At 36.9% G+C, this 19,338-nt stretch overlaps 1 protein-coding gene across 5 annotated transcripts in view; it reads left to right on the plus strand.

The window, feature by feature from the left end:
- Window positions 1-19,338, plus strand: part of SLIT2 (slit guidance ligand 2) — a 338,313-nt gene that overhangs the window by 269,871 nt on the left and 49,104 nt on the right. For all 5 annotated transcript variants that reach the window (XM_031942954.1, XM_031942956.1, XM_031942958.1 and 2 more), the window contains 3 exons: window positions 13,568-13,692; window positions 13,959-14,056; window positions 15,325-15,464. In XM_031942954.1, the coding sequence (XP_031798814.1) occupies window positions 13,568-13,692; window positions 13,959-14,056; window positions 15,325-15,464 (363 nt within the window). The remainder of the gene's footprint in view (window positions 1-13,567; window positions 13,693-13,958; window positions 14,057-15,324; window positions 15,465-19,338) is intronic.

Consider the following 19,338-nt stretch of genomic DNA (forward strand, 5'->3'; position numbering starts at 1 on the left):
ATTCTGTTGTAAATTTTGTGTAACCTGGCAGGTTGACACATCGTGGCTAGCAATTTCTTCCATGCTTAACTGGGCCCACAGCCTGGCCTTTTCAATAACCATAGCAACTGTCTGCTGGGATCTCATTTTGTAAGGAAAAAAACTAAGTTATTCAAATATGATTCATTTTAATTAAAGAAGCAATCCCGTTGTTCTTTGGCAACTACTAAGCTGCCCTCTGAAATTGGGGGAGGGAAACGGAACCTACAAAACCATCCTGGTTTCTTTTGAGCATAAAACATTTCCTTCCTGATCAAAAAAAAAAAAAAGTCTTTATTCATCTAACAGACTCTTACTCTTCTACTTTCACCTTCCACCACTTGTGCCCTGTTTGTAGAGATCCCAGGGCCCTGTCATTTTCTGATACCAGGTAAGGTAATAAATGATATTCCCATGTATTGAAATTGATCCTTCTGATTTCCCTCATGTGATCCAGACTTTCTGTTTTTGGCCCCTTCTCTCCCTTTGGTGGATGTTTTTATAAATTCTAGGCATTCTTCCATTTTTAATTTTGTTTTATGTTGAGACAGAGAGAGACTCAAAGAGAGAGAGAGACAGAGAGAAACAGAGACAGAGAGACAGAGAGATGGAGAGCCACTGAGTACTTAAAAAATTAAAGAACAAAACCAAAGCTGAAGTGCAGACAACTCTTGGACACTAGAAAAGGCCAATCAGTAAGTACTGATGGAATACCTCATTGTCCACAGCACTAGGCTGACCACTGAAGGGAACAACAGGAGATGTCATGTGCAGTCCTTGCCCTGCTAGAGCTTTCAAGTGGCCAGTGAGGAGAATAGGAGGAGTCCAGGCCACAGCTTCTAAGGCCTGAGTTGGAGCACCTGCTTCCCTGCCTATCCAGCCCTTCAGCTCATAGATCATCTCTCTGCCTTTGTTGTTCCTTATCTTTAAAGTGGAGTTTTGTGATATGGTCTTACAAGGCTTTCCAGCCCTAAAAGCCCATGAATCCATAAAATGTGGAACGGGAAGAAACTTTGGAGATCATCTGACTGAAGCCCTTTGTCAGTGAAGTTAGAGAGGCCCTTAGAGTCACACAGGGAGTGAGTAAGGGTTGCCAGAACAGGAAAGCAGGTCCTCTGGTGCCAGACAGTGCACCCTTCATATTTCTCTATGTTTTGCAAAACAAGATATAAATGTCTAAAAAGGTAAATTATAATAAAAATTGAAAATTAATTCAAGGTAGTGGCAGACAAAATTAACTACTAAATGGATTATTTAACATTAAATAATTAGTAATTAAATTCAAACCAGCAATTGTCACAAAACTTCAATCCATCAATAAAAAAAACCTAGAAAATGTATTTATCAATTACTATGTTCTAAGTATTGTGCAAAATGTGAGGGACACAAAAACAAAGGTAAAACATCTCCTCTTCCTGAATATGAGCTATTTATTCTAATGAATGGAAAAAAATCTTAGGACAACGTCAAATTTTACTAGTTTTGAGACATCCTTTACATAGGGATACAGAATATGTATAAAAATGAATACAAGATATTTTGAAAGGGGAGATCAGAAAAGCCTTCTTGTAACAACATGACTAGGGCTTAACCCAGTGCCTGGCACACAATAGGTGCTTCACAAATGTTCTTTAATTGTCCAGACTTCCATGTTTTGAGAAAACCAGGAATTCTCAGAAGCCAGGGGGTAGAGGGAAAGCAGTTCAGACATGGGGGGACAAGCAGAACAAAGGCAAGGAGACAGAAGCCACAGAGTGCTGGGTGAGGAACAGCAAGTAGGTTGGAACCTCTGAAATATCGAATGCACGGAAAGAAATAATGTGTGAGGAGCTTTGAAAGGCAAAGAAGTTCCAAGCTTAGGAAAAGCTTTAAATTCCAGATAGAATTTATGTTTGATCACAGAGATAATAGGGAGATAATAAGGTTTATTGAGATCATGTAGTTCTAAAAGATGCTTTGGCAAACATGGCTACGTGGAGGATGGATGGCTTGGAAAGAAATGGATTACAGATCCAATAGGACGTTATTACAGTCACTCAGGTCAGAGGGCTCTTAGTAGCTGTAAATGGAGCAGAGACTCATGGAAGAGGAAGAGACGTGGCTGAGATCTGCTGAACAATTTTCCACACGGACTGAGGGAGAAGGAAAGGCTGGGTCTGGTACTGAGGTGAAAAAGTTGGGGGGACTAGAAGAGTCATTATGCTCTGAATCAGAGGGAGGAATACCGAGCCCTCGTTTACACTGTACAATATCTGAGTGAAATGTCTGGGGATGTTGGGGACATGAGACTGGGACCTCAGGAGAGAACCCAGCAATGGTCCATACTCCAGACTGAGAGAATCAAGGCAAGTCTTGATAGAAAGCAGAAGCAAAGATGTTTGAGATGACAACAGAAAAGGGAAAAAGGCAAAACCAGAGGAGGAAAGATTTTTTAAAAAGCACCAAGATGGAAAGGCCCAAAAATTATCTGAGGGAGACAAATGCGGAAATAACCAGGGCTTGTGTGGATAGCTTCTGTAGGAGAGTAAAGATGGGAAAAGCGTGTTGGGACCAGACTCTGCAGAGCCTTAAATGCCTGAGGAACAGTGTCCACTTCAAAAGGAGCAAGGAGGAAGACCCAAGACAGATCAGTTTAAATTTGATTCTGGTTATCTTCCACATTAGCAAATCATTGACTTTCATTTGTCTTGTGTCCAGTCGTTTTTCAGGCATGTCTGACTCTCTGTGACCCCATTTGGGATTTTCTTGACAGAGATACTGGAGGGGTTTACTATTTCCTTCTCCAGCTCATTTACAGATGAGGAAACAGAAACAAACAGGGTTAAGTAACTGGACCAGAGTCATACAGCTGTTAACTAGTCTGAAGCTAGATTTGAACTCGGGAAGATGTTTTCCTGTTCCAAGCCCGGTCTCGATGCACTGTGGCATCCCCTAGTGTCTTCATTCATCTTGAATGATAACAAATAATATGTAGTAATCAATCAACAAAGCTGTAGAATGAATTGATTTAAAGCCTTCTTTGATAAAGTATGGAGTCATGATGAAAGAAATATCACCTAATTCGATTGGGCTTTTTCTTCTATCCAGATTTCTAATCCCCTAGTGCCTTTTTTAGTCATAGAAAGTTAGAGCTGAAAGGTTTCTTAAAGGTCATCTGAGAATCTTAGGGTTCAGAGCTGAAAATAGTCCAGAGGTTACCTCGTTCAAATTCCTCATTTTATAGATGAGGAAATATCTCCAACTAATAGCTTCCCCTGCATATGAGACAAGAGAAATTATGATGCCCTTAGGAACTGCTTTATAAGTCATTTTCTTAGTATTTTTCAAAAACTTGCAAGTAAATGCAGGGAAAGCTCATCATTCAGACCTGAAATTTCAGATTATTCCAAAAGGAATAGGATCCCAATGAATTTTTATAACATCTGTAAAGAAAAATATTTCAAACAAATGAATAATCTAAACAAGATTACTTGAAAATAGTGTTTAAACTAAAAGTTTAAGTATCTTCATTAAGTATCTTCAAGCATTTTGAAGAATTAACTTATAAACTAGTCAAATCACTCTTATCTATTAGCCAAGACATTTTCTCTGTCACTATCTTTTGATCTGTGTCTCTGTCCATCTTTCTGTCTCTTTGTCTCTCTCCATCTCTTTCTCTATCTCTCTCTCCCTCTTTCCCAGTGCTTTTTAACTAATCCCAGTCTTGTCTTCAAAGAGCTGCCAGAGCACTGGATTTATAATAAAGTCAGAATTCAATTTGAATCCTACCTTATGTCCTCCTTAGCTGTATAAACCTAAGTTTCCTCTGTAAAATGGAGCAGAAAATAATAGGAGATATTTATTTCACAGGGTTGTGGTAAGAAGCAAATGAGATATTTGTAAGACACTTTACAAATCTTAAACTGGTATAAAAAGAAATATTAGCTACTATTATTATACAGTGAACAATGAATAGAGTGAAACACCTGGAGTCAGGAAGATCCGAGTTCAAATTTGGCCTAAGACACTCACAAGATAAGTACAGATTTGTTTGCCTCAATTTCTTTAGCTATAAAATAGAGCTAATGATGGCACTTACTATCTTAAAATGGACAAAATGTAGTTCAGAAACAAAAGACTGTAACACAAGGGAATAAATTAAGCATTCTGGATATAGTGTGGAGAACAGTTTGTGAAGAAGATATTTTATTCAAATGGAACTCAGTAGATAAATCAGGCCGTGGAGTAGTACTCTAAAAATTTATTTATGCAAAGAAATTTAGGAAAACATAGCAGGGGAAGCAATGATGAGCAGTTGGGTAAGATTCAGTGAAAAAAAAAATAGAAGTGATGTGATGGTAGGAGTCAGCTACAAGTTACTTGACCAACCAGTTGCAAAGCTGGCTTGGCCATGCAATGTCCAAAGTGATTAGGAAGGTCCATCATTTGGACTTCTGCAGGAGGTCTTTGTCAGCAAAAAGTGGAAGAGTTAACATGTTTTCATTTTGCATGAATACCAATTTCATTTTTAAAAGCAATGAGAGAAACTGTTGTTCTGGACCTGATAATGACTAACATAAAGGAACTGGTTATTGAATTAGAAATGACGGATTTGGGAAGAAATGAACATTCTTTTTTAAAATGTATGAGGAAGAAGAGTCAAATGTAGTCTGATGTGCATCCTAGATTTGGGAGAAGACTTTTTTTTAAAGTTCATCAGAAGAATAAGTAAAACTTCATGGCTTAATGTTCTTTAGGAAAAGTCAGAGCTGAGGAAAAGACTCTCATTAGCCCTTCAGTGATTAGGAAAAGATTGGCATCCAAGTAATAGTTATGCTGTATTTCACCCTTCTCCATCCTCTGCATTCAGTTCTAAATATCACATTTTAGAAAGAAGCTTGACAAACCTAGAGTCTTTCCAGAAGGGAATGAGGATGATGGATTGACTAGAAATTATGCCATCCAGAGATTGTTTTTAAAATACATATTTATTTCATTAAATTTTTATCAATTACATGTAAAAATATTTTAACATTTTAAAAAATTTTTAGTTTTAAATTGTTTCCCTTTCACTAATCTTCCATCACTTAAGAAACTAAGTAATCTTATTATTATACATGTGAAGTCATATAAAATATATTTTCACATTACCATATTGCAAAAAACAAAAACAACACAGGAACCCCTCCCTCCAAAAAAGAAAAAGTGTGTGTGTGTGTGTGTGTGTGTGTGTGTACATATATATATATATATATATTACACACTTATATATATATATATATATATATATATATATATATATATATATATATATATATATATGTTTGAATCTTCATTCAGAGTTCAATGATTTTTTTCTTTGGAGGTAGATAGCATTTTTCATCATGGGTCCTTAGGAATTATTTTGTATCACTGTCTTTATGTGAGTAGCTAAGTGTTTCACAGTTCTTCATCCATAAATGTTGCTATTACTGTGTATGGTGTTCTATTTGTTCTGCTCACTTCACTTTGCTTCAGTTCATACAAGTCTTACAAGTTTTTTCTGAAATCAGTCTGCTTATCACTTCTTAATAGCATTATACTATTCCATCACAATCAGTCATTCTCTAGTTGATGGGCATCCCCTCAATTTCCCCCTTTTTGCCAGTACAAAAAACTGCAATAAATATTTTTGTACAAATGGGTTCTTTTCCCTTTTCTTCGATTCACTTGGGATATAGACTTGGTAGTGCTATGACTGGGTCAAAGAGCTGACCTGTTTTCTGTGTCAAAAAGAAAATTGGTCCCTGAAGGAGTCTAGACGATGTCCTTTGAACTCTTTTCTGCCTCTGAGATTTTGGTAATTCTATAATTTTAGTTGACAGACTTAAAATTCCCACTGATACTATTTTTCATGTATACTTACAGTACAAAAAGAAAATATATTTGAAGACAAACTGCTATATTTAGATCAAATTTTAGACTTCTATTCAGCCAGAAGAAGTCTGTTATTCCTTTAATCAACTGATACTTTTTTATATCCTTGCAGAGCAGTATTTCTTTAGGTTGTTTTTATTTTTAGTGGAAAATTGAATTTTAGAGAAAATTAGGAAATTCAATTTTGTGCAATGTAATTGTTAGAAATGTTATCAATGATTTTCTGTACAGATCATTGTTGAATTTTGCAACAACTCTTCCTTCATTTCCCCAAATACCAAAAATAAATAAAACAAAAAGATTCTTGAAATCAGATATTGTACAAAGAGCTGAGACTGAGTCTCAAATCATAGAAAACATTCTTAAAAGGAAATATAAAAAATAGAATGTGCACCATTGTTATATGTATAATCCTCTTATTGACAGTGAATGAGCAAAACATAAGGATGTAGTGAATAACAAAATTTGACGTGCAGAATACTAAATACCAAAAACAAATATCTTCCAGAACTCTGTGAGTTCTCTGCACAGTTCTCTGTGCAGAGAATATCCATTATGGAATTAAATCAAAAAAGAAAGGGCTGCATCAGGACAGAGTGATGGGAACCAAAAACCTGGATCGTGTGTCAACATAAAAGATTCCTACTTTTCCTCCAGGCCTTGATGACTCCAGGGATGATAGCATTTGGGATACTTTGTTGAGTCATGAAAAAAAGGGGAGCTTACAGCAGAATAATAGATTCATAGAATGTTAGTGTGAGAAGGGACTTTAGAGAGAGAACAAAGAGAAAGCTCAATCACCTTATTTTAGAAATGAGAGATCAGCCCAGAAATATTCAGGAACTGCTCCAAAATCATGGAGTCAGTTTGTGACAGTTCTAGTGCTACAGCCCAGTACTCTAACACTCAGTTTTGCACTCTTTGCTGATAATAGCATGTAGTCTTTCTCCCATTGACTCAACTATTAAACACTTGCCATATTATTAGAGTCAGCTTTTAGCCAAAAATGATGAATCCATTGTTTGTGATTTAGTCATTGAAAGGCCTACTGGAATTTCTATTAAAAATTCTAAATCACTTGGCTTTAAATTTATGACATCATAGTTTTGACAAACAGTGACAGTAAGCTTAATTCTCAGCTCTTTGTAAGAGCCTGGAATATTTAAGTCTTTCTTTTTATTAATTTTGAATTTTATAGTGAAAATATGAATGTGGTTAAATCAGTTGGCTCAAATTAGAATTAACTAAAAACTCATTAGAAATTTTTTAACCTCCCAAGATATTTAGTCCAATTTAGAAACAAAAAGCTGGCAAATGTTTGGTTTCTTAGCCAAGATTTCTAACATTTGAGGCTTATTTTCTTTGGTACACAGATCAGACTAGGAGACAATCAGGATTTATGCCAAGAGGTAGTTTAGAAGAAATAACTCATGAAAATATCTAGACATATCCATTATTTATAGCCAAGAGCAACATCTCTATAAAGCTTTGTCAATTTTTCATTTGAAAAAAGATATATATTGAGAGTAAAACCCCAGATAAAATTTAGAACAGATTTTTTTTTACATATTGGAAAAGTATATCCTCGTAAAAATTTCTAGTCTTTCCATTGTGACTTTATAGAATGGAAATTTACTATGTTTTGATTGAAATTTAATTATGATATCAAAGTTCTTGATAGGCAAAAGTGGTCTTGGGAATATGTGTAGTTTAAAACCCTTGCTTTTAAATGGAAATCTCCTTTTAAGTAATTACGGTTCGACATAAAATTCTTCCGGAGTATTTCCCGAGTTGTCTTTGATTCAGCTCTGACTTCTATACAAGGGCAGTGATAAAATATTTTATTATTTGATTCATGTTTCTGAGGGATGCTTGAGTGAGGACAGACTTCAGGTTACAGTTAGAAAATTTTGGCTGGAGCTTTTAGTAATAAATCAAAATGAGATCCTATTCTCTGTGGATGGCAATATTGGTATCAGGTGCATAGCTAGTCATTTGAGTCAAATAAGCAAGCCAGCATATAAGCTGTAATGGTTTTTAAGGCCTGACAGGACTTCCATTAAAGATGAAAAGAAATGGCAAAGACAAATTGTTCATCAAAACTTTGTGCCCTTTGCATTATTAAGCCAAACTCATCTCTGTCTGTGGACGATGGGAGAACTTGTGCTGTCAGGCTTTCTTAGTGATACTAAATCAGAGTAGTGGGTATAGACTGGGTGCTTTCATTTCAAGAGCAATGGAAACAATCTGTGTTTTCACGTAGACTTTTCCTTTCTCTTCTGGGTATGTTACCATATAACAGTATATGGAAATCATTATTTTAATGTGTTTTGAAATCCATTGCAGTTTAAGTAGAAAAGAAGGTTAATTGCTTGAAAATATATCATTAAAGAGAAATTATTTAATGGGAAGATGAATTAAGTATCTACATTTTCCCAAAGTTGGCCACAAATAGTTTTTTTCCTTGTAGGCAGCATATTCAAATCAGAACTGGCAAAACTCAAAATCATAAAGGTCACTCAGTGCAGACTCACTTAACAAAAGGTTTGTTGAACCCAGTTCTGTTCACCGTTGGCCTGATAAAGCTTGCCTTGCTGTGTTTCATGGAGATCAAAATCATTTTATTACTTGAAGGCTCAGAAGGAGATAGCCAATTGTTTCAAAAATCTCTGAAAAAAATGACAAATTCCTAAAATTTTCTGACTCCCTTTCTTCAGAAAATTTCTCCATTATATATCTTGAATGGCTTTATCCTATACTTCTGGCCCAAGTTTGGATCCTTCTCTTCCCTAATCTAGTTAAATGATCCTAAGACAACTTCATGTTTTCATTTCTACCACTATCTTCATGAGCCTAACTGGTTACTTAGAAATACATTACAGCGCTGCATTGTGTCGGGACAAATTTTGATTCACTGCCAATTCTCACTTTAATTCTTGCTGGGATTACAAAACATTGCATGTAGATTGTTGAAAAAGAACTTTGATTTTTTTGACATTGTCCCAGAATGAATGGTGGCGGTCTCTCAGTCACACTGATGCCTGAAAAACTTGACTTTTCCTTGTTCCACAGTTAGGAGTGGGGATAAGCAGGAAGAATATTTACCACAAAATTCACCTTTCTTCTTTAGAGTTGATTTCACCAGGCAGTTTGCATTAAGGAATGATAGTCCTTGTTACCCATATCCAAGAGATGTTTAGTAAATGCTCACTTTGTACAAGACAAGGTAGTATATTCTGGAGCTAATAATAAGAGTCACAACAGAGACTTATTCTCAAGGAATTAATATCTAATGGGAGTTTAGAGAAGAAAGACAAGTCCATAAATAACTAGCCACTAATAATGACCCAAAAAGTATAAAGAGCTTCAGGCAAATTGACACAAGAAATCTAAAGAAAAAGAAAAGGCCTTTTCAACAGTAGTAGTTGGGGGAAGGAAGTGCCACTTGGAAAAGAAAAGGGGAATTTTAATAGAGATCAGGAAGAGGGCCCATTCCGGTACTTGTGTCAGGGAAGATACGAGCATAGATAGAATAATGAGAGAGGAAAGAACAAGAAAAGGAGAAAAAAGTGTAGAAAGGGGAATAAGCAGGAAAGGCATTCATGTATCTTTCCTCCACTCTCCCTAGTCCTACCAGTTACTTCCAGGTGGTTAAGAAAAAGGAGGAGTTGTATATTACCTGCCAAAAAAGAAATGTTAACCTACTCGCTGGTATACATGTAGGTGGTTCCTTTGTCATAGAAGTGTCCAGGGATGTAGAACTAAATTCCTTCCTACAACTTATTGGATTGTGCCTTACAAAAAGTATCACTAAAGAGTTTTCTGAAATTTGTCAGGGCAAGGGGACCATTGAACATATATTACTTTTATGGAGAGAAAAATTGATTTAGATTTTCAATTATAACTGAATTTCTATCTATAAACCTGATGTTTCTGTACACATAAACCTTTTGGAAGAACAGATAAAAGCAGCTTGTAATTAATAATGATGGTGAGAACCTGGCTATAAAATTTTAAACAGAAATAACAGCAATAATGTGAAAAGACAGCATAGAGTTAAATCATATAAGCTTCCTAAGTATTGCTCAAGATATGTTGAGCTATGGAAGCTTCCTTATCATCTATCTTTCTACTATTTCTGTTTCTTTTCCAATTTTCCCCTTTTTATCTTCCTAATCAGTAGAAAAGGCAGCACAGACCTAGAATCCATGGTACTAAGGAGACGGAGGATGCTGGATTGCTTGTTTTCTGTGTTCTGAGATACAGTTGAGCTAAGGCTGAGTGTTTGTCCTAGGGATCCTCAAACTTTTTAAATAGGGGGCCAGTTCACTGTCCCTCAGACTGTTGGAGGGCTGGACTAGAGTAAAACAAAACCTTTGTTTTGTGGGCCTTTAAATAAAGAAACTTCATAGCCCTGGGTGAGGGGGATAAACGTCCTCAGCTGCTGCATCTGGCCTGCGGGCCGTAGTTTGAGGACCCCTGAATTCACTAATATGATGAGCCCGCAAGGATAATAAGGTTACCAGCTCACCTAAAGAGGGGAAAACCAGTCAAATTCAGAAAAATTGATCTGGTTAAAGCTTCAATACCAATAAGCATTGGGATCAGTCCATGAATGCCCAATGTAATTGCAGGCCTGTCAAAATAAGGAGACTGGAGCTCAAGACCACCACCACAAAAAATACATAGAAATCTTTATTTGTATTTATCTGGGGCTATTAAGTACAAAGCAGTTTGGTAGGTATTAAGTGAGATACCAAGATAATTGGCTCTTGTTCTCATGGGGCTTACAATCAGGCAAGAAAAGATATAATATATACACAACTGTGCAACATTGTACAATAATTATAAAGTGAAAGAAAGCAACAGGAAAATAGAAGAATTCTCCAGTGTGGGCTGTATGATATAATGGTGGGGAGTTCTGAAGATGGAAAGATCATTCCTTAAAGTATATGGAATCATGAAAGACTTTAGAGAAAGGCACATTAGAAATGGATGGTAGGACCTCAAAATGGATGGACAGATAGAATGGACAGACAGATGGAAAGAGGCAAGTATATAGAACAGAATGGGTTATCTTGCTATAGAGTTATAGAACCAGTTAAGGCAACAGTCCAAGCAAAGGAATAGAAGATGTATAATCCTGAAACTTTTAAAGAGATGAATGGGATCTAATGCTCACAGAGGGAAGCAGTCTAAGATAAGGATAGGAAGGCAGATTTATATCACAATTAAAGGGACATCAGATCCCAATGCTCTATCTTAAGATAGGTATGTTTAATATAGCTTAATTAATATAGTTTAATATAGCTGTCCCTGTAAAAAAAAAAAAAAAAGTAAATAAATACTACTTATTTAGCTATGGTTCTCTAACTAAATTCTAGTGCCTTTGTAGCTGTTCTTTAGTTGTTTCATTCATATCCTGACTGACTCCATTTAAGGTTTTCTTAGCAAATATACTAGAGTGGTTTGCCATTTTCCAGCTCATTTCACAGATGCGGAAACAGAGGCAGACCAGATTGAGCGACTTGCCCAGAGTTACAAAGTTAGTAAGTGTCCGAGGCTGGATTTGAACTTGTGAAGATGAGTTTTCCTGACTTTGGGCTTTTCCCACTGTGTCACCCGGCTTCTCCCTTCTTAGAGGGAACAAAAACAGCAGAATTAGAGGTCCATTGTTCTGTGACAACTTCATGTACCAGTATATATTATATACATGTACTCTAACAGTACTATATACAGTTTTTGGCTGTAATATCGGCTTCTAGAGGGAGGAGGCTGTGAGACACCTCTGCACCTGGCCCACACTTTCCCTTTTTGTATGTTGTCAGTGGCTCTTACCATAAAGTCCTCTAGAGCCCAGTCTGGCCTTAGAGGGGACCCCAAGAGTTCTTTAGGTCTTAAGTTCTGGGAGCTGCTACCCACTGAGCCTTCAAGCAGGGAGCAGGGAGAGCTGCTTGTCTGCTGCAAGAAGCCTGGCTGACTTTGGAGGGGTCTGCCCTCCAGGATCAAGCAGCCCAGGGATAAAGTCCCTGACCATGGAAAGGCACAGAGAGGTGGCCCCTCGCTTCGGTGGAGAGAGCATTCCCCCCAGTGAGACATCTCACATAGACACACACACACACACACACGAATACGTTTATATGTCAATATACATTTAAAAGTGACAGTAATTAAATATGTATATAAGTATGTGATACATATGAAATATTATACATATGTGTATATATATATATGAGAAATCTTACTGCGGTGGATATTATCTCCATTGAAGCCATATTTTATATGTGTATATATTTACAAACACATATATATTCCCCTAAAAAAGAAAGAAAACATGTCTCTTTGACATATTTAAAAGTGACTATACAGTTTATTCTTTGAAAAGAAAACCCCTTCTGTGACTTGTGTTTCACTTCTAAGAATCTGCAGTCTCTGGGAGCCCTGTGAAGAGCCTGGTTGTCCCCTGCTTGGGGAAGGCAGGCAGAAAGGGAATCTGGTGAGGGCCGCATAGGTTTGCCCCCCACCACCCCTGTGACAGTAAACAAGGGCACTATCCACCCGTGTTTCCTGCGCAGAGATAATTCTGCTTAGCTGTTCTACAATTAGCATGGGGTGCAAGTTGTTTTCTCCGTGGAGGTGATGAATTTGCACTGACTCATCTCCTCTCCAGCCCCTTTTCCAGGGCCCCTGAACCAATGGCATATATTTCCAAGACAGCTGGCTAGGGTTAAGGGTGCAGTCTGTGGTCATGGAACTCAGCCACGAAAGCAAACTGGCTCTTAAGGGGATTGAACCGGTGACCTTGGCCCCATTAGCACCAGGCATCAACCAACTAAACTAACAATGCCGAGCCTTACTTTGACATCAAAACTCCCTGCAGTTGTTCCCATAAGGAAGCTACCCAACAGAAGAGTTATTTCCTTTGTTATTGTCCTCCCACAATCCTTTGCTCCTAGGTCCCCGCTTAACAAATAATGAAAATAGCAGGAAAGAAAAAATTTAAAGTGTTTCTTTAGCAGACGTCCGTCTTTCTGAGGAAAAACATTAACTAGAAGCCAGAAAACTGGAAGTTTTGTCCTTATTTTATCACTAGCTAATTATGTGAACTTGGGTAACCGCTTTAATTCTCTATTCCTTCATTTCTCTCTCTCACAGGATTATTAAAAATATAGTGCAGCAAAATGGCTCACTGAATGCACTGAATGCATCTGAATTCCAGTTTTACTACTTACTACTTACATAACTTTGGGCAAATAATTACATTTCTCTGTGCCTTGCTGTAAAATGATTCAAGATTTCTGAAGTCTTTCAGATCTAAATATATCCAAGTATAATAAAATTCACTCATTGATTTAAGAACCCTTTAGAAAAAAAAAGTCCTATGAAAATGAAAAGTATTATTACTTGTTTGTGCCTGTTTTATATATTTATGATAAAATATAATCCCCAAAGGATAAAGATTTCCATGATACTATGTCAGGAATCACCTTATTAACCAATTTTAATGATGATAGCATAAAGAAAAAACTTTAATTATATCTTGAGATTTAACTATATAAATAATGAAGATAATTCACTGATTCTTTAAGGAATTGTGAAAATTCATAGCAATGAATGAAGTTCTAGGTAATACAGGTTCTGAAATTGTTTTTAGGTCCTGTGGATGTTAACATCCTCGCGAAATGTAGTCCATGCTTATCTAACCCATGTAAAAATGATGGCACCTGTAACAATGATCCTGTCGACTTCTACCGATGCACTTGTCCATATGGTTTCAAGGTAAGTGGAGGGGAAGGTTCAGGAAAAAGACAAACTAAGAAAAGTGTGTGTGTGTGTGTGTGTGTGTGTTTGTGTGTGTGTGTGTGTTTGTGTGTGTGTGCGCACATGTGAGAGAGAGAGAAGAGAGAGAGAGAGAGAGAGAGAAATGGTGGGGGGAAGGGAAGAAGAAAAGGAAGGAGAACATTTTTTCCTCTTTGCATCTATGTATTAAAAGCTCTGCTTTGTTGATGTTCAACTTTTGCTTTCTTGGATCATTTGGTTTCCAGGGCCAGGATTGTGATGTTCCGATCCACTCCTGCATCAGTAACCCATGCAAACATGGTGGAACTTGTCATTTAAAAGAAGGAGAAAAAGATGGATTCTGGTAGGTTGATGTGTAAAAACTCTTCTGAAACTGAAACTCTGGAAGAGGAAAAATGAATCCAAGAAATGGCTTTGACTTTCACATCCCAGATATTAAAAGGGAGAGAACTTGAGAATCTTTTGAAAAAGTTACTGTCATTTTGGTCCCTCCTCATGGCATTGAAACGTTACGAAGTTCTAGTGTCCTCAGAAATCTCAGTGTGCTTTTTAAAATGAGAATTACCAAAAAACACATTATGATTAGTCGAGGCAGATCAGAGAGCGACATAGTATTGGTTCCATTATGCTAATTAATAGCTGGCTAGCCCCCTGCTGAAAGTCTCCTATTCAGCTGTTGTTTTGTATATTGCCTTAACAGACAGCATGTAAATGATAAGATGTAAATCCCAGTGAAACAGAAAATTAATGATTCATTTCCAAGCTACTATGCCAGTAGATAAACATGCTGTGAGCATTTTTAATCTGGAGTTATTTAATCATACAGTACAATTACTCCAGATGTACTTCATGAATTATGAAATACAGTTCTTTATTAAAGGACTCTAATAATTTCACATAAGAATGCTAATCTACTGCTCAAGCTTGTTAGAAATGCCACTCTTAAAAGAAACATTCTTCATTCCTGCAATTCATTAAGAAATTATCCCTATATTTTCCATCTAGACCGTACCCAAAGATTATCTGGCCACTTAATCAAGCTTAAATTGTAAACATTTTATACCACGTCAAAGTTGTGTTTTAATGAGGACTTGAAGGTGCATAGACACAGTTTGTCAAAACACCAAAAACCAACTTTTTCCGTCTCCCCCCACTTCCAGGTCAAGGGCATCCGAGAGAGGATAATAGGTTTCTACTTAAAATCCAAACCAGCTGTTCATCAGTCATGAGCAACCTTACAATAGAATCACAAATTATGTCACGGCAGCCCAACTAGGTATTTGAAAACATCTGGGACATTTGAATACACTTTGCCTGGGTTTCTGACTTGCAAATCTACTCACACTTTTGACTTTCAAGGACCCGGAACCATTTGCCATCATAAAAAAAAAAAGCATGATTTTCCCTTTTCCAAAGAGGCTTTTTAGTTTCTGGCTTTCAGGGCATTATTTTAAATTGGTACTTGCAACATGTCATTTAAAGTCATTTAAAACTCAATTTCTCCACATTTAAAGGCTCTGTAATTGGTGAATCCGTAATTTTCAGAACGCGAACTCAATGTTCAGAAATATAGTGGGAAATGTCTGTTCTTTCCTCCACTCTGGTCTGCAGGTGTACTTGTGCTGACGGATTTGAAGGAGAAAATTGTGAAGTGAACATCGATGATTGTGAAGACAATGATTGTGAAAATAACTCCACCTGTGTCGACGGAATTAACAACTACACGTGCCTTTGCCCACCTGAGTACACAGGTAGGCTGTCCTCAGGCTCACTCATGGGGTGACAGCGGCAGACCACGGGGTCTGCTTCAATCTCAGGAGACTAGACTGGGTGTGAGGAATGAGATGTACTGGGCCTTGGAGAGAAAGGGCTGGGTATTTTCAGAAATCTCAGAGGAGGCAAAGAATGAAATGGTGTTTGGCTGGTTTGGGACCGAGCTGGCTGAGAAAGGGCCGGAGAGACGGGCCAGCGAGCCTGGAGGAGCTTTTATTCCCACCCATGAAAGATATTAGCAGACAGAGAAGGCTCCGGTGCAAACCAGCCCATTCCTGTACATATAATAAAGGGAAGTTGTGTTTCCTTGGCTAGATCCTAGTGACTCTGAAAGAACTTGCACGTGTCTGTATGAGTTTCTTCATTTATGATTTGCTATCATAGTAGCTTCATAAAGTATTATCTGATGGCCCAATAAGACTGGGGGAATGACACCAAAATAGAACAGGAAGTGTAAGTTTGCCCAAGACTCTCCAACGGTTTCTCCTATGAATTTTTATGGACATGTCCATGCTTTTGTCCTGGAAAAAAAAAAAAAAAAAAAAACCTAGTTTGACATAAAATCGGCATCAAGTTCATGATGTGCCCTTTCATGTTAGCGTTAACCATTGCTTGGTAATTAACATGAACAGTCATCTTCTTTCCCCAAAATCAGCATTACATTTTAACAACCTTATTCCTTCATCCAGTACATGGAGTCACTGATAGTTACAAGCAAAGGTTGTGCATCGTTTTTTAAAGAAAAAAATGGGAAAAATAGGTTGTATCGGACTTTATTATATGAATGATTCCCTAATTACCTGGGATTTTTTCAAGAATATTTTCTTGAATAACCATTAATATATAATAAAACATTTCACTTAGTAAGATGACAACCACAGGAAACCAAGATTCACTTCTTTAATTGTACAAATTGGAAGCTGTTTAATCTATGCCTGTGCCTGTGTGTGTGTGTGTGTGTGTGTGTGTGTGTGTGTGTGTTTCTGATAAGCTTCTGGACAAGCAGAAGCAATGACTTGGCAGACTTTGATTTTCAAGTTATTCTCCTTTTTCCTCATTTGTGGGATAATTTACATAAGATATTGCATGAGGAGTTGGATTCTATTTTCTTTAACCAACCCCCTCCCCCCCTTTTTTTTTTTACGTTAGCATAGTCATTGCTTGTGGGTTTTTCATCTCTTCTGCCTTTCTTTTGAGTCTTCTTCCTGTGTGTGTGTACCTATGTTCTCCAAGCTGTTTTCCTGACACTCCTATCAGCTTCTTCTGCCATCTGCTGTAACTCAGAACTGCCTTAAGGATTCTTTATGGCACAGTGGGAACTGTTTACCAATTCCTCTGGTTTATGCTACGAAACATTATCAGTCACCTGGCTTTTACTGACAGCAACTGTTTCCAACCTGTTTCTAAAATATACAGAGCACTGCCAAATCACTTTTTAAACAAATAACAGCATACGTTTCTCAAAAAAATATGAGGGAAACCGAAGGCAGAAGCTTGTCTATTTGCCATTCACATTGGCCACTGCTTATTTCAAATAATCACTTGGGTTCAGCACATATGTATAGAAGAACTCTTAAAACTGGTCTAAAACCAAACCATGTCGATTATTATTGGCACACTTTGAACCATGTTTGATGGATTATAAGTATAAAGTTTTTTCAAAGATAAAAAATAAACAAGATGACAAGTCATCTTCAGCAGAATTCATGCAAAAAATTGGAATTTTTAAAATCATTTTGACTTTGGCCTGGGTCTCTCTTGCCCTTGCCCGGGTAGTTAGTTAACCACGGCAGAGCATGAAAGCTTCTGAATATGAGTTGCAATATGTATGGAAGTTTTCTGAAAATGAGCTGAAGCATCCACGGCGTTCTTGTCCATATGTGAAATGAGCTCATTTACAAAATATCAAACAGCCATCTGCAAAGACTGAAATCAGTGGCACATAGATGCGCATTTAATTATAGGAAAGTATAAATTGGGCCTGAGGGTTTCCATATCCTGCTTCATCCAAGCCTGCAGTCAGGGAGGACTGTTTTTTAATGTGGCTGTATTGTTTTAAATTTAACTTTGGAATGCTGATTAACGAGCATGAGACCTGGAAACAGAAACACTGTTTTGTTTGGGGAATAAAATAATGTTGCCTTTGTTTAAAAATCACTCAAGTCACAAATTGCTTTTTCTTTGAAGGTTTTGCATTTTTCCCCAATGTCCCTCAAAGCCTTACAGTGAGAGATAAGTGAACTCCATTAAGGAGGACCAAATAAAACAGCATGGAAAACCTTGTAAATTCATACTGCAAAGGCAATCGCTTAACTATTTTAAGAGCACAAGTAAAGATGTTAATATAATTAGCGAGACAAAATTCTTAAATAACAGAGAATGAAAAGCAAACTGACAGGGAAAACATTAGATACATAAAATCAGAAGGGTTGGCAGTTAAAATGGACATATTCACAACAAAATGAAATACTAGAGAGGAAGATTTTCATTAGTCATTTTTCCAAAGCTTCAAGTGACTAAAACAATATAGTGTATAATATTAGATTTGTTATATAGAATGAAGTGTTTTTCTTTCCCTTCCCAGGAAAAACAGAATGAGACATTAAGAAGTAGACAAATATTTAGATGGATAAGTGAATAATTTTACATATATGTGTAATATTTTCCCCACTTTCGTTCATCAAAGATGTTCTTCTCTATCTATATAGTTCAAGTCATTATCTGTTCTAATAGTTATATAGTGCATTAAAAATAATGATTCTCTACAACTCAGAGTTTAAGTCCTATCCTGAAAGAGGACAATTAGTTGCCATGAAGAATATGATCTTGAAACTGTCAAAGTGATATTTAAATCAGGCACTTTGGAATTTAATTCTGGCTGAATAAGATAATTGAAATCAATCTCAAATGAATTCTTAACAACTAAGATGTCCATTGGAGATAAATCTTCAAAGCATTTCTTAAACAAGATGAACCAAAAACCAGGAAAAAAAATAAAATTTGGGGTGTGCAGTTCCTTGTTGTTGATGTTTTGAAAATTGACACTGTTTCCTAACAGCTGCTGTCAACTTAGGTGTTGAATTGAAATAAAAAAACTCTGGTTTTCCATGTTTTCCAATAGTCCCAGTGCTGGACCTACAGTGACAACATTATTCTTCTTAATTAACACTAGAATCTCAATGTCATATACAAAGATGCCATAAACATTGTGTGATCCAACACTGCCCTAGAACTTAGCAATAAATATAGAGAAACAGAAAAATAAAAATGAAGAATAAATGCAAATCAGAAATTGCCAAAACCCTAAAACAGAATCCATAATACCCAGTATACTTTAATTATTTTTATTACATCACATTCACTTAAAAATCAAGGTGCTTAAATATTTGCCATTAATCGTTCATCTTCCAAATCAATCAGTTGTGTTTTTTGCACGATACCATCAGCTGTGCGCTCTGAGCCACCCAGAGGATGGGTTTTCCATGCCAAGGAGGGTACATCCTTTTTAAACTTTGTTTCTGTGTGTTTCTGTGGGGGTTTATGTGTTGCTGCCCTGCTGTAGTTTTTTAATGAAACTTGCTTCACTTTGTTATGTCAACCTTGCATCTCCCTGCGGTAGCTGTGCATTGGCTTGATGTGCTGTGCTGTTGTATTAGAATGTAAAAGTCTCTTGTCTCTTCTGTCTTTGTTGCTGCCAGCTGCTAATCTGAATGAGGTGGAAAAAGGTTAGTCGTATTTTCAGCCTATTTTTCTTTCTGGTGTCTTGCTTTCCTTTCCCTGTAAAGATGCATGGATTCTACTGTGTGAACATCGTAAAAGAAATCATGGGAAAACCCCAATCGAGGTGTCAGA

Source organism: Sarcophilus harrisii, chromosome 6, assembly GCF_902635505.1.
Source record: "Sarcophilus harrisii chromosome 6, mSarHar1.11, whole genome shotgun sequence".
Taxonomy (NCBI): Eukaryota; Metazoa; Chordata; class Mammalia; order Dasyuromorphia; family Dasyuridae; genus Sarcophilus; species Sarcophilus harrisii.